The sequence below is a fragment of the Poecile atricapillus genome, chromosome 7 (assembly GCF_030490865.1).
Source record: "Poecile atricapillus isolate bPoeAtr1 chromosome 7, bPoeAtr1.hap1, whole genome shotgun sequence".
In the NCBI taxonomy this organism is placed as follows: domain Eukaryota; kingdom Metazoa; phylum Chordata; class Aves; order Passeriformes; family Paridae; genus Poecile; species Poecile atricapillus.
Window position 1 is genome coordinate 22,052,774 of NC_081255.1, and position 16,425 is coordinate 22,069,198.

Sequence of the window (16,425 nt, forward strand, 5' to 3'; positions counted from 1 at the left end):
GTATTATTATTTAAAAAAAAAATAATTGAATAGTTAAAAACTTGGATGATTTCTGAAATAAAATTCTCATATAGCATTTTTAATGTTCTGAAAGGTACCCATGCTAGACCAGATTTTCAAGCCCTATTCATACTGAGAGCAGTTTTACTCCTTGAGTGTTTGCACTGAAGCTACAGTAAATTCTAAATGAGCAAATTAGTGTCAGCATACACTAGATATAACTCCAATTAAACTCCATGAACAGATATCATTAACTTCAGTGCAGGGTACAGAGAGTAGAGAGCAGGGCCTGCCTTTAAATTTTTTTAATTCTTATATTTAAAAGTCTTGAAAATAGAATTTGAGTATTTACACATGAAGGCTGCACATACCATACTGGAGAATAAAATTTTAGTGATATATGTTCTTCTTGCAGGAAAAGATGGTCTTTATCATGTAAGAATTGTTCCCAGACAAATGGATAAGAGATTTTCTGCAAGATGGGAGAAAATGCAGTTGTGTAAGTGCGTAAGACAGCGGGCCTGGATCTGCATCCAGATCTGATTTCTCCTGGCTATACAAATTTGTTCAGCCTTAATTTTTTATACTTGGGGGATTAAATTAAATCTTCATGGTCTTAGCCCAAGGTGTGTTCAAGAGTTAGTTTACCCTCTGATTTTTATGGGTAATGTTGAACCATAGTGCTGCGTCCTTGATAAGCAGGTATGAATATCAGTGCTCCATTTAATATTTTATCTGTAACTGTCTTGTACAGAAAATATTGTGATGATTAATACATATTGTTGTGGGAATAACCATGTAGCAACTTTCTTTTAAACTGATGAAACATGGTGGCCAATTTATTACTGAACTAACTTTCACATTAACTTTAAAACATGTTCTTATTTGTATATGATTAGGCCTTTTATACTTTGGAAGTCATGGTCATCTATTAAATACCAGTATGTGATTTTGCTTTTTTTACCTATTTTGTGAGGGTAAAGTCAATGCCGGTTGTTTGAACTGGCTGGATATTATCTGCTCCTTCCTTAGGAATAATACACAGCTTATCTTATCTGACCCATGACCTAATGTCACAGTGACCCCGTGCTGTGAAACTAACATATCGCTCACCTCATATATTCCCTACTGAGAGAAAATTCATAGTGAGCTTCCTCCTGACACCATAAACCTGTCTGTTACTCTGGCACTGGAAAGGGATGATCCAGACCCATCCTGCTCTTGCAGTGGTTCTGTGATATAAAGGAATATGTTACTAAGACGAAGGCTCATGAAACAAAAAACAAAATCATCATTATACCAGACAACATTGACTCTTAAGAAAAAAAATCAGTGTTTTCCCCTTCATTCTTAAAAAAAAATCCACGTTTTGGGTGGGACCACAATATAAGTAACAATTTTAAGAAATAATTGTATATTTTTACATCTCCACGCTTTGAAAATCAAAAACAGTAAGGCAAATTCCTTTCTTAGGCTAATATGGGGTTTTGCAGTGGAATAAGCTTGGACTGTTGTAAAGAAAAAGGAAAGCCTTGAGAATTTTCTCCTTTTTAAAATTCCTCCACCACTTACTTGGGCATTGTTCCTCCAGGGATAGGAAGGCATCCTCATGCAGTATGGCAGAGGGTCATGGGTTGTTTTCTGAAGTGGCAGCTGTTTTCTGTGTTCACAGGGCCCTGAAAAAGGGTTGTGATGCTGAGTTAGCTAAACTGGGTGTTCTCCCTCTTCCTGCTTTCCATCCCGAGCACATGCTCTCCTCACCTCCCTGCAGCAGTGCCCACACTTTATACAGTCACAGCTCACCACAATAAACATTTCACAAGTATTTTCCCTTCAGAGAAGTTCCCAGCCATGACACCCATAGCCAGGCTTGCAGCACCTCAGCCTGCTGAGCAAGCCTGTGGGTGCAGGGCACAGAGCTCTCTGTGTCCTGGCTGGCCATCACCATTTCACCCCAAAGGGACTGAGCTGGACTCCTGACACGGCTAAATTTCAGGGCTACCCGATTTCCTGTCAGCACCAACCCCTCAGGACCTAATCACTCTGTGACCATGAAGTCTAAGGGTTAAGATAAACTTATTAGTTATCTTCTAGTGCAATGGAATTACATAGCAAACACCAGTCCTCAAATATGACGTGACTCAAACCTCAGATGCAAGTTGTCTAACATTTAACCCTACTGAATGATTTGGGAAATAGTATATCCTGGAAGGGGAAGGGGGGAAATCCTGAAGCCACTGAATCAGTATGCTGGCTGATGAGCCAATGATGGCTGTCATCAACGCTGCTGGACTGTCAGGCTTCAGAATGTGTTTTCCATATTTGAATACAAATAAAAACCTTTTTGCTTCTTAGTAAAACTAAGTTGTATCAAAACAATCTGTTTTAGATTCCACACTCCTCTTTTTCAGAGTTTCATTCTTTTATCTGGAAATGACAGGCAGTGCACACTTGGCCTTAGGAGGAGTCCCACCAACTACTTCACAAAATGCACCAAAATGTGCCTTTATCTTAGCAGCATATATTAGCAAAAAGAAAATTTATCAAAATAAAATTCTACAGCTATTCTATAAATCTAGGCCAACAGTATCTTTGAAACCATGCATACATCAAAAGCTAGACATTTCTACCTGTTTTAGTTTTCAACCTTTCTATCCAATTCGCACAGTTATCACTCTATTGGTGGTGTGCCAGCATCAAACTGGGATAACAGGCAAAAAAAACTAAAAACCCCTTTTAAAGCAATCTAATGGAAAAAAATCCCTTTGTGAATGTACTAGAACCAGCATATGGCAATTTAGCCCAACCTAGAACACATTCTTATTCATTAGACGATGTCTCTGGAGAGAATATCAAACATTATCTTGGAAGCTATGCCAGACTTACAAATGCTGAATGTTTTTAACAAAAAATTCAAGGAGCTAATGTTAAATATGAAGTAGGTGTGAAGCTTCTTTTTAAAAATCTTTTGAAATGAAGAAAACTGAAAGCTAAAAATCTCTTCACCTAGCCAACTGATGGTATCTATTTTAACCTGCTATGGTTGCCTGGGAGCTGTTTGGCTAATCTCTGCTTTGTCATTAGGCTATACATTAGCAGGATGGAAATGGCATCACTGCACCATAATTCAGCAATGTGAATACAGAACAAGGAGAGTGCAGAGCTATCAGTGGCAGTACAACAGCAGATAATAGGACTCTGTTACTCAAGCAGAATGTGTTATGCAAAGACAATTGCTGTGTAGAAGCAATAGCTCTAATCAGGTTAATTAGGCTGTATTCATGTTTCATTTATGGTGCAAGTGCCCTGTAAATTCAAAGCAGTCTACCTCCTCTTACTGCACTCCTTATACAGCCATCACATTCTTTGTAGCACTCAACACCATATATTTTCTTCTTTAAAAGAAAAAAGTCCCAAGATATTTCCCACTGCTTTTTAACAATTTCTTTTCTTCATTTTTTGCACCTAAAAGAAGAAAAAAAGGAAAATATACAGGCTGTGTATAAAGCCTCTGCCCATATTAAATTTCCTTCCTCTGCAACCAAATTAGGCACTTGGAAATTGTTTGTGGAGGGCCTGTTTGATTGTGGATTATGTATTTTTCACGTGTTTTCTTGCTCACTCACATGACCTGTTGAATGTTTAAGAAAAATTGTATTGCCTTTAAAGAGTGTGGCTCTTACCTTTCCTCCTTTTATCCATTTCCTTAAAGTGATAGATCTCCTGTTTATTCCCTCAGAACCAGCTGGAATGATGTGTCTACTTTGAAGGAAGGATTAGAGCTCAGTGCTGTGACCCTCAAACTCTAGCTGTGTCTCCTCTCTACTTACTGCATTTATTTGGTAGTTCCTTTAAAGTAATAATGGGTACAACAATTCTGAGATCACTTTCTTTTCTCACCCAAGAAAACAAGCCTGGGTAGAGTGGAGCCATTAAAAAGGGAGAGTACATACTGCAAATGAGGAGAAAATGGCAGCTTGAACCATCTTAATTATTATAGTTGTTATTTTAGCAATCAGGTATCCACATGCTGATTGTAAGCTTAGATTCAGTGTGATTCATTAGAAAAAAGAATTGCAGTATTCTCACTACCCATTTAGAAGACATTTATTTGTGTTACACCTTAATTATAAAACCTTTTATTAAACTTGAAAAATGCTATAGTTCTGTTTTAATATTTATGTGTCCCTCACACAGTATTTCATTGAGCTGTTAAAAACAATGTTTAAATAAATATTCTTTCTCACACAGTTCTGTATATAATAAAAACTTTATCTTCTACATTCTGCCCTGTGGAATGGAGCTAGTTGAGCTCAATAAGATAGCACAATATTACTGCAGAGGTCAAGCTGTGGCACTGATGAGCAGTGTCATAAAAGCAGGGTGATCGAAGCAGGAGTTTTGCATGTTATCACTTACAGTATTACTTTGCTGCTGTGCATTTGCTTCCATTCTGGCTGCAAAAAATGTAACTGTTTGTAAGGAATTTCTGACTACATCTCACAGCACCAAGGTGCGCTGCTGAATTTCACAGGGCTCACAAACATGGTGTATCTTGTCATAGCCCACAGGACTTAGTACCCTAGGAGAACACATCAAGGAAAATCTGTGTGCACTCAATTTTTCATCACCTGAGCTCACACTGAACCAAAGATGCAATTATTAATCTCTTTTAATGGTTCATATGTCTACTATATTTAAATATTTTACTGGACAGGTTTCATTTCAGGGAAGGTCTGACTACCCATGCAATTCTGTGTTGCTCCCTCCTTCAAGGAAAGCTGTGATATTAAAATCCTCAGGATGTCAGGAGGTCTCGGTAGTGAAGGACCCCAAGCGAGGGAGCCCTTATTTGACTCCTGGTGGAGCAATGATGGGGTAGAGGGACCATGCAACTGCATCCCTGACTCCAGCTCAGGTGTCCTGGCACCACAATGATGAACTTCATTATTCCCCAGTCAGGTGGCACCATTCCCAGTAAAGCAACAATGAAAATGAAGCAACAATGTAAAGGACTGCTTGATGGAGCCTGAAGGTGAAGACCTCAGGACCTGGATTTAGGTTTCACCCTTCTCCTGCCTGATGAACAGCACCAGCAGAAAAATCGTTGTTCCCCTCCTGGAGGATAAAGTCTGACTGCCTGACTTAGTGCAGTATTTGCTGTGTTGCACCTTCCACAGCCTCGTGGAAATACCAGGTATGCATTCCTGAGCTCTCCTTCCTGCCCCCTCAGTAACCTTTGTATGCAGGTGGTTTTTTACATGATATTTAATTTATCATTTGAACAAAAGACAAGCTTAAATTCAAAGTAAATGTTAAATACTTGCAAAAAAGTACATATAACTGAAGTCAGGGAGCAAACTCCCTCCTGACACAGTTTTGCTAAGGATTGATCTAAATGTTATTGCTACAAGTGGGAAATGCTGGATATATTTCCCCAAGAGTGACAGCAGCAAAAGCCCCATGAGAGCCTACTGAGAAGCTCCCAATGCTCCCAACTCACTGAGGTCCTGTTGGAAATATAGCTTGCTTCTTATTAGATTCTCCTTATAAACAAAGAGTTTAATTTCCCTTCTGTTTTCACAGTATAAACTTTCACTATTAGCCATAGTCTAATGTGATGGTCATACTGACAAGTTATATCTTTCCAGGTGTGGGTAACAAGATATGCTTGCAAAGACAGACATGGTAGATACCATGGAAGGGCAGTTTCTCATTGCATGCCTATGAGCTGTAAGGTGTCTCAAATCTGTATCATCAACCACAAATTCTCTTCTAAAAGTAGAGTTTCAATGTGAAACTCTTGAAGGGTTTGTCTCCAAAGCAGTGACCACTATGAAGAGTAAAATATCAGGAGATTAGAGACATGACTGGAAGAAAGATAAATTATTTCAGTTATGATGGAGGAACTATAGTTGAATAATTTAAATTTTAGGATTTTTTACTGTATAAATAAAATGTAGAGAAATGAGGGGGAATAGCAAGCAGGGTATTTTGAAAATTAAATCTCTTTTCTAGCATATGCCTGCCAAGGTGTCCTGCTGAATTTCACAGGGCTCACAAATATGGTGAACTATATAGAAAGTAAGGTAGCTGAAATCATGAGGTGATTTGAAGTTGTCAGCATTTGTGACCTCAGAAATGTTTATTTTTTGATTGATCAATATGCATTCTAGAATACACTTATTTGTCAAACCAATGTGCCAAAAGAAACATGTGATATCACATGCCTTTATAAAAGAGGAACCCATCACATTCACCTTTACTTTATCCCCATCATGAGGGGCTTGATATTAGCCCTGGTTTTAACCCTGGTGGGTAAGTATCTAACTTATCTGCTTTGATGAATTTAAAATTGTATATTCAGGAAAAGGCTTCAGAATCTAAACATAAGTTCACTCACAGACATGTTGTAGAAAAAATTATTTTATTACTTCTTTTGTTGTTTAAAGAAAAAAAAGGTGTTTGGCTGGTGCTGAAATAGAAATAAAGTTAATTAGAAAGGGTTATGCTATATGTGCCAGATGATTTTATACTACAATACATTAATATTTTGGGGTTGTTTTTTTTTTCTTTGTCATTTCATTCCTCTATTTCTTTCTTCTCTTTCAGGGAGCCAGCATCTTAATTACCGTAAGTAATTTTCCTATCAACTAATATAACTATAATGAGTGAAATTAAACACAGAATCTAAAAAGTATATCAATGTTTTGTATGGCTTTACAACAGCTAATTTCATTCAGGTACAATGCAAAAATAAAAAAAAAAGGGGTTTTTTCATTCCATACATTCTAATGTGGGTACTTTAATATGTTCTGTACATTCTGTATAATGTTTTATGGGAACCATTTCTTTGCAGAACCTGATTTCGGTGAAAGCAAGGTTTATACGTTTGATTATGAAACCACACTTCTCAGTGGACTTCCAGAGAAAGGACTTGCAAGAGCTGGAATAAGAATAAAAAGTAAAGTGGAAATTAGTGGTATTGGGCCAAAACTTTGTCTTATTAGGGTAAGAAAATGTATTCAATTTGAAAGGTAAAATTCTCATCATACTTAGCTTTTTTTTTTTAAGCTTTTGTAAAGTAATTAAGTTTCATCATGTGTTGTGCTTACTCAGGTATAATGTAACTAACGCTGTTATTTTTTATACAGTGCCCTAAATTCTATTTGCACTTTGCAAGGTAATTCTCAGCTCAAGCCAACCTTGAGCTTGAAGGATTTCTTCTGCTTTGTGGTCAGGGAGACAATGGAATGTAATTTGAAATGCACAATAATTTATTAGTGGATCAATCCAATTGTTTCAAACTGTACAACCTAGGATTATTTAATCAACTGATTTCATAACCAGCAGACAAAAAGCAATAAAACATGTGACAGTAGCTGAATGATTCAATATTTAGCATAATTAATGTCATCTTTCTTTTTTCTGAAGGGTCTTGAGTGACATTCTTTGTCATCCTCAATTGTATATTTTTACTGCTTGCTGAGTAATTACTGAGGGGTTTGATTATGTGAAATACACTTTTGCCTTTAACAGGAGCCTATACCCACTTATAATGAGTATATAGAAGTGCACACCTCAACTGCTTTACACAAACTCCATTTAGTTTTGTGTATACGCAGAAGAAAAATGATATTTTTAAAAGCTTTAATTTGGCATATTGAAAACTTTTCTGATTAAAAAGACTGGTGACTGTCTGATTAATGCTTGTAAATGTAGCCTTCCAGCCTGAATTAGTCTGCTGTTACTAAGTATTTTTGTTAGGTTCAAATTATTATAGATCTAGACAGGAAATATTGCTTTTCCATGACATTTGTAAGGGGATGGATTTCAAAACAAAAATAGTCAAGGAAACAAGAGTCACACATCTGCAGTGTTGAGTAGAAATCTTCCCTGCCAGAAAAGAGGCAGAAGCAGCCTTGTCCTTATCCCAGATCCTCCTTCATTCCTGCCTAAACAGCTCTTGGTGTGCCAGGGTGAGCCTTCACCAAAAATTGACTCCTGTTCTCTGAAACCTTCTAACATCATTTTACCAGTGTTACTGCATTTGTGAAAAGTTTCCATTTCAGAATTAATTTCAGGCAAGAAAAGGAGAAAAAGAAAAAAATCATAACTTTTTGGGCAAGTTCTAAGCTAAAGGTAATAGTACATTTATTCCCTTCTTCTCTGGGAAAAGTTTATTTTGCTGCTGTTATATTTAAATTAGACAGTTTGGAGGGATGGTTCAGGGAATTAAACTTTCATCTGCAGCCTACTAGTTCACATTCAGCCCAAATAAAAAGCTGTGTTCCCTGGGCAGTTTCCAGCTGACAATTTTTTCATCACAAACCTACAAGTAAGAATTGCCAGCTGTGTTCAAAACCAAGCAGACAGCCTAAGTCCTGCCTGGGCCCCAAGGGCTGGGGAAAGCTACCTCACCCTGACCCTGCAGAGCACTCCCAAACCTGCCTGTATGCAATATGCCAGAAGCATGTCCAAGAGGCAGCATGAGGGATTTACTCTCTAACAGCCTTGCCTGTAAGCTTCAGTTGCTGGGGTTGGCAGTAATCTCCACCAACAATAACAAAAATAAATATGAAAGTGCAGTCTCCAGTGATTTTCTGTATGAGGATTTAGTTTGTGTGGCTTTTTGAGAAATTAATCTGTGTCTTGCACCACATCGCCAGCCTGAGGTGTCAGAGAAAAGTCTCTTTAAGTTGTCAAAATATATAGAAGGGAAGGGTCCTCTGAGAAGCTAAGCTAAACATGCCCATTCCCATAGGGTAAGAATTATTCAAGTTATGCATAGTTTAGCACAACTTTCTACTTGTTTGGATGTGCCCCAGGTTGAGGCTGGAGCATGAAGCAGAGTGGGGTTGGAGCCAGCGCCTCAGCCTTTGGTTTCACAGCAAAACATGTAGGGAAGGACAATTTCTGTAATCTGCTGTCCACTGCTCAAACTAATTCTGCATGTCTGGATGGCCCAGAGGCCATGTGTTTATTAGTTTCAGATTGCTGCCTACGCTCTGTGACCCCAGCAAGGGAAATGACAGAGTTCACTACAGGAGTTAATGATGCTTTATGCAACATTAACTTTCTCCTGCAATTTCCTGCAGATCTTCCATACTACTTTTGGGTAGCAACCTGCTTCATGTGGCTCTTGTCTGGCTCATTTCATTGCACAAGTCAGCCTTTGGCAATATGGATTGTCTGTGAAACAGAACAGTGCAGTGGCTGTGGAAATACCAGCCATTTGCAGTGTTCTCTTTCCTTTTATATACAGAAATACGTGCATCGACACTAGTTATGCTAAATGACAGCTTCTAAGTTCTCCCTTTGAAGAGGCTTTGTGATATTTAAAAGTGTAGTTTTGATGTGACTAAAGCTCTAGATGCTTATGTGTATTGAAAAAAAAATTAACTGAGGAAAAAAGACTTAAAGAGACATTTTATTCCTCCTTTGTTCTAGATTCACTCGATCGAGGCCGCAGAGTACAATGGTGTCTGGCCCACGAGCTCATTCTCCCGATCGCTGAAACTGAGCCAGGTCCTGACTGGGCAGCTCAGTAACCCCATCAAGTTTGAGTACAGCAATGGCCACGTTGGAAGCATTATGGCTCCTGACTCTGTCTCAGAGGATGGTCTGAACATCTACAGAGGGATTTTGAATGTGCTGGAGCTGAGCGTAAAGAAGATGCAGAATTCATACAGTTTACAGGAGGTGAGTTTTGTGTTTGGCCATTGCGATGCCTTTGTAAATAAATAAACTTTCACTTCAGAATCTTCTACTGCATTTTCTGAATTCATCCTTGACATAAACTTCACTTATAAGAAAGAAAGCTTATAAGCTTGGGAAATCATGATTAAGCTTCATATGGGACAACATTTGGTGGAGATGTACTTAAACAGACAACAGAAGAGCATACTTTTAAACTGGTTGATGAAAGTATTTCAGAAAATACATTTGCAGAATTAAACCCTTAGAAAACCTGGCTTGTAATTCCAGAGAAAGTAAACTGTGAAAGATGAAGCCCACGTAAAACATGAACAGTGTACAAGCTTAAAAATACAGTTTAATATTAAAGTCAAAATAACAGTAATTTGACTTTTTCTACCAATCATATATACTTTAATCTCTTCTAGCTCCTCTTTTAGGAAGAAAATAGCATATATGTCATAATGTAACTGTAACAGTTTTGACAGTTGCAGTTGATACTCTGTTGGAATTTCCACTGTTTTTCAAGTTTTAATATATTAGTCAAGGTCAATCTTCTGATATTACTATTCACTGCAGAAATTGCAATGTGTTTAGTTTTTGTGAAACCATATTTACATTGATTAGACTACATTCAACTCAGAGATCAGCAAAAACCTGAAATTATTGTACTTTCATGTTATTTTTACTGAAACTATAGACCAGAGTAACTCTAATATTTTTAAATTTATTTTTATGTAAGTAGAGCTCTTTCTGGGAAGGGAGCTAGGTGATTTAATTTTTTTTCACACTGCTGCACATAAAAATCTGGGGGCTGTTGTTGGATATTCTGCAACACTATTTTCTCATATCTAGTTTCACATCTTAATTTTTTCTGATTCAGTTAGCAATATGTTCTACTCTCACTGCTAGGCAGTAGATGTGACTTCACCTCCTAGAATAATTTCCACATTTTCTTTGCTTTTCTTAGAGAGGAACTGATTAATGAGCTTTGGCACCCTTGCTTGACAATCTTGAGTCACTCTGCAAAGGAAGATAAATATTATTAGTCCTAAAATCTGAGCTGCAGAGAGGTTTAAAGGACTAACCTGGGGAAGTATACACCCCATCCTGTGGGTTCAGGGTATCTGAGCTAGCTAAACTGCACACAGCCATGAAGTCCAGCTAGTCAGGAGTCTTCTTCATCCCACTGAACTCTCTGGGCTGGACGGTCCCATTTAAAGTCTGGATGTCTCTACCACACCCTGCAGTGTGCAGAGACCCACACCTGTATTTGCAGATTACAAGACTTCCAGAAAGCTTGGGCAACTCCTATTTCTAGCCTTTCCAAAGACACAGTGTCTCAGGGAATTCTGTTAAGCTGAAGATGAAGTGGGTACGTCTTGCTTCCTAAAAACCACATGACCATTTCACTGCTCTCACATAGCCCAGAGCTGGTCTCTGCACTAGCTATGCTATAAATAACAATAATAAAAAAATCAGCTCTTCCTCCTAAAATGCAATCAAGCATTTTTCCTCTACAAAAATCTCACTGACTGCAGAGACTTAAAAGCTCTTATAAATGTATATGCTCAAAATATTATTGAAGAGCTCAGCTAAAACTGTGAACTCAAGAAGACCCACAATCAAAACTCCGTTATCCTGAAATTCTTTTTAATTATTTCTGGTCACATTATGGCAGATCACCTGATATTGCAAGGCCTGTTCCATAGACATTTATAAGCTGTCTGAAAAAGCAAGTTTTGAGGGCAGAATGTCATCTCCAACCTTGAAAATACTTTGCTGTTAAGATTTCATTCTGACTGATCAAATTATTTTGACACCTTTTTATTAATATTCCTCAAATCCTATTTCATAATTAACAGTTTTAACTGAAGATTGTTACTCCCCTTTCCTGAGGTTCCAAATGAAACTTCAGGGTGATTTAGTTCTCTTGGTGTAACTGATTTGGCTTACTGAAAACCTCTACATGTAAAAAAGAGATGAAATTAATGATCATTGAAATTTTGCTTCTGAGGAATATAAGGATAAATAAAGCATTCATTTCCATTGGTAATTTTGAAAATGCAGAATTAAACAAGAGTTTTCATGTGGTGAAGTTAAGCTTTGCATGATAGAGAACTTCTCTGATGCTGTTCCCATTTTTGACAGGCTGGGATTGGAGGTATTTGCAACACAACATATGCAATTCAGGAAAACAAGAGAGCAAACCTAGTCTATGTGACCAAATCCAAGGACCTGAACAGCTGTGAAGAGAAAGTTCAAATTGTCACAGGTTCAGCATACACTCATCCATGCAAGACCTGCCAGCAGGTAAACCAGAGTGGTATTATGTATATATATTTTATATTCTTATGCAGAACACCATTTGATATCCAAACAATCTCTTCATTTAAAATACTAAAAATGAGGGAAGAATCAGATCTGCTGTATCTAGTTGTCGATATTTTCTTTCTGTAAGAAAATGATCTCACAGAGAAGCAGAGGTCTGGGCTGCACACTATCGTGTACTGCAAGCACACTTGAGCTAGCTCAAACTAGCTGGCTTGAAAACCATTAAGTATCAGCATGAGTTAATTCACCTACTCTGTTGAGTAAAAAAATAGTCATGATGTCCATTTTCTGCTATTCAAGACAGGTACCACTGCATTTTATTATAATCCTGTCTTTGAAATAAAAAATTGCATGGTTTATGCAGCTGCTCTCCTCAGAAAATGTGTCTGCTTCTCGAGGGAATAACCAATTACTTAGATTTGGGAAAAAGAAAAAGCAGCTAACACTTCTTAGCAGTAAAAGTAATGGAGACAGGCAGTGTGCCTGACCTCTCCCATGGAAGTGAGTGCACAGAATTCACATTGACTGCTCTTATGGCCAATGAACAAAACAGCCCTGGAAAACAAATGGGCTGAAGTGCATGATGTAATAGCCTCTAGTCACAGAATTTCAAAGCTCAATGACTTTTTATTTTCTTTGTTTCATTGCTTTTTTATATTATAAAGAGGAACAAGAATTCCCGTGCAACTGCTACTTACAATTACAAAATTAAATATTCACGTAGTGAAGCTGTAATTACACAAGCTGATGTTGAGGAAATCCACCAGTTTGCACCCTTCAACGAGATAACAGGAGGAAATGCTATCGTAGAAGCAAGGTATTGTACATATTCCATTAATTCAGCAACTCAGTAATCTGAGTGAAGGTCCGTAAGTGAAATAAATCCTTTACTTCCACAGCCTATTGTTTGCCAGTATTTAATTACATAAAATCCCAAACAGCTCGTAAAAACAACCTTTGCTGTTAGTTGTAAATCTGAAATGTGCACATCGCTATCCAAATTTTGTTAGCTAAACTTGGCAGGACTTGCCTATTTTATTTCTCAGGGATATTTGATTTATGCCATAAAAGCCAAAACAAATGTAATTCCATCTGAGAAATTGTGAACTAATATATTTGAAGTAAAATACTTTGAAAGACAGTTAGTCAGGAAAGAGAGTTCCCTGGAAAATAATAATGCAGTAAGAGGTCCTTGGAGACTAGTTCACAAGAAACCTAGGTAGTACTTTGGATTCCTAAATACCATGGGCAGCTTGCAAATCTCCCATCAAAACTGTTTCTTGGTAGGAAATCAGGTTTTATTGCAAAACAATTGGGCGCAAGGCATGTTAAATGCATTTACTTTTTCACAGCAAATTTTTCATATTTCTTAAAGAAATTTGAGGCAAAACAAGAGTATTGTTGTTTATGAAATTGTGCCCCTAGCTCAAGCACTCAAACTTTCAGTATTGAAAAACGTTTTCATCTATCAAATTCATTTATTGAAAAAATTTTCTGTTATTTATTTAGTTACGGACTCTGTAAATAGTAGCGCCCTACTGAAGGGAGACGCTTTCTGCATAAATGTCACAGTGCAGAAGGTATTCTTCAATCCCACTCTAGGTGCTGTGATCTTCATTGCTCCATTAGTTTCTGCAAGGATATATTGGTATAATAGACAGTTTTGGAAACAGCAACATCAGAAAGTTTGTATCAGTAACTCACTGATTAACTTCACATATATAATGAACACATTCAATTTGCCTAATTGAACAAAACTAAAAAAAAAAAAGTGGCTTTACTGTCTTATGCAGTCAAGGAGTCAAGGTGTAGATAGACACAACTGCAGTGCTTTCATGAAATTACAGGTTTTTGTGAGTCAACATTAGTCTGGAGGAAATGGATTTAGGATGCTTTACATTCTCCTTCTGCAGCCTGTAGAGATTGTCTTCAGTAAGGCCTTTCTCAGCTCCCAGAAGTGTAGTACCTTTATTTTTCCCATTTTCTCTGCATTTTTATCATTACCCAGCTGAAGGGGACAAATATAAGATAGTTGGAAAGATGTGACTATCTCACTCAAGTCTTCAGAAGTTATTTCCACAGTGCATTCTCTATTAGAAAAAAATAATCTATCAAGGCCTTAAAGTACTTGGAGCTGAGTTTTCAGACCTGCTCAGCATAAGACTCTTGCAGCACCTTTCAAGGCCAAGAGAGGTTTTACTACTGTTTCACCCTTTTAATCCTATCTTTAGCATTAATTTGCTCTTCTCTTCAGAATACAGCATTTTCCTATCTATTCTAGGCAGATATATCTCTTCCCAAAACAATGAAAATGAAGACATAATAGATTCATCATGATTTGAAAGGGAGAATTAAAGCTGCCCAAGTGAACCTGGTGTTATACATTCTGATCCAAATGCCCTTTCAATAGTGTATAAAATTTTGAGAGAAAAAAATCTCTACTGATTCTGTAGCAGTTTCTATTCAAATTCCAGCAGCTTGTCTGTAAAGCAGTTATATGCTATTTTTCTGCAGCAGTTCTCTGCAATCCATATGGAAGAAGCGAATAAAAATGATACAGAAGATCATAGAGATTCCAAAATAAACACACCAATTTTCTACAGAGATTTTGAGAGACTCTGTAGTACAGCAATATTGCTTTTGGAATGTTTTCAGTTGTTCGGTGCAAATGCCTAACTTTATTAGAGTGTCCTAAATGACCGATTTTAAACATAATTGGTAGGATAGGCTACATTCTTTAGCTGAAAATGTGAAAAGATAGCAAATATTTACAAAGACAGTCTCTCACTGGAATTATTCTTAATAAAAAATGATGAAGGTTTGTAGCTTCTTAAAAAGTTTTCAAAAGGTTGAGCACTTTTCCAAAGACTGATCCTGAATTAATGTGGTCCTTTTTGTTTGGTAAATCCAATTTAAAGTGCCATGATAACCTTCTTTTGTAGTCCCCAGGATATTCATCTTACCAAACAAAATTTTGGGGGGGGGGGGGGGGGGGGGTGAAGGGGAGGGGATGGAAGGTTGCAATAGTTCAAGTAAAAAGATTGTAGCACTTCTTTTTGTATCTAAAAATTTTCAATTCCATTTAAAACTTCCAGGAGAGACATGGACACATGACAGTTTTTACGGACTTCTTAGAATGTTTAAATTAAATTATAATTTCTGAGCAAATTTTCCATTTTTGTTTTTCTGCAGTCCATAGTTTACTCCTTAAGACACAACAGGTGCTTCCTGTGACATTCTTCAGGCCACAGCTTCTCACCTCCCTCTTCTTCCATAAATTCTCAAGCCAAGTTATTGCCAAAGGAAGGCAAAGGCTGGCTCTGACCTGAGCCCTGCTGTGCAAGCACACACCTTCTCAGAGTATGGTTCTGAGCACCATGTCCAAATGTATCTGCCTGTAAATATCTTTGCCCTCAATAAAAAAACCTTTTGTAGTTGCACTGCAGTATGGGGAAGCAGAATTACTAGAGGGGTTTTTTTGTTGCTGTTTTTACCCTGCATCTTGTGATGTTTTCTTCCTGGGGTCTCCATTGCAGGCAGAAATTTGCTTTGACTGATGTGCAGAAACAGAGGGCAGAGGTCCCACCAAAAGAGTATCAGAATCGTGGGTCTCTTCAGTATCAGTTTGGCAGTGAGTTGCTTCAGCTTCCTGTCCACTTATTCAAAATAAAAGATGTGGAAAACCAGGTAAAGCCCAGCTGCTGGACATTCTTTGTTGGTGATTTAAATCTATGCATGTGGGAAATAGTGCATGTGCGCTTCCTGCATTTTCATCTTTCTGCAGATAGAGGAAAGCCTGCAAGAATTAGTAGAAGCCACCTCTGAGCAGCTTCCCAGTGATGCACCAGCAAAAGCTCTCAAGCTTCTGCACCTCTTCCGTGCAGCAAATGAGGAGAATTACGAATCGGTGTGGAGGCAGTTCTCCAATCGGCCAGCATACAGGTACAGGCAATAAAGGTGGTGCTGCTTCTGCTGGGGACCCTCTGGAATGCCTGTGCTCAGAGGCAGACTTGGAAAATGCTGCTTGTCTTTCCCATTACAGGCGCCACATTTTGGATATAATTCCTGCAGTGGCCAGTCACCGTGCTCTCAGGTTCCTGCGGCATAAAATGGAAAGGCAGGAGCTCACCAACTGGGAAGTGATTCAAACAGTGCTTGTGGCTCTGCACTCCAGCACTCCAACGTGGGATGTGATGGAGGAGGCAACGGTAGGATTCTCTAAACACTCTCAAATCACACTTTGCTGGTTCTAGCACCTGTTGTATTTATTCCTTTGACAAGATAGCAAAGTCTCTGAACAGATAAAGGTTTTATATCCTCTAGCGAGGCTGAAAGGGCTTTGTTTCCTGAGTGTCTTAAGGGGAGGAGAATACAAATCAAAAGGGCAAAAATGAG

At 37.9% G+C, this 16,425-nt stretch overlaps 1 protein-coding gene across 1 annotated transcript in view; it reads left to right on the forward strand.

The window, feature by feature from the left end:
- Nucleotides 1-6,278: 6,278 nt before the first annotated feature.
- Nucleotides 6,279-16,425, forward strand: part of LOC131580711 (vitellogenin-1-like) — a 42,707-nt gene continuing 32,560 nt past the window's right edge. Inside the window, exons 1-9 of the mRNA XM_058842209.1 lie at nt 6,279-6,318; nt 6,613-6,633; nt 6,860-7,011; nt 9,451-9,702; nt 11,848-12,009; nt 12,696-12,847; nt 15,567-15,717; nt 15,815-15,972; nt 16,073-16,238. Coding sequence (XP_058698192.1) covers nt 6,279-6,318; nt 6,613-6,633; nt 6,860-7,011; nt 9,451-9,702; nt 11,848-12,009; nt 12,696-12,847; nt 15,567-15,717; nt 15,815-15,972; nt 16,073-16,238 — 1,254 coding nt within the window. The remainder of the gene's footprint in view (nt 6,319-6,612; nt 6,634-6,859; nt 7,012-9,450; nt 9,703-11,847; nt 12,010-12,695; nt 12,848-15,566; nt 15,718-15,814; nt 15,973-16,072; nt 16,239-16,425) is intronic.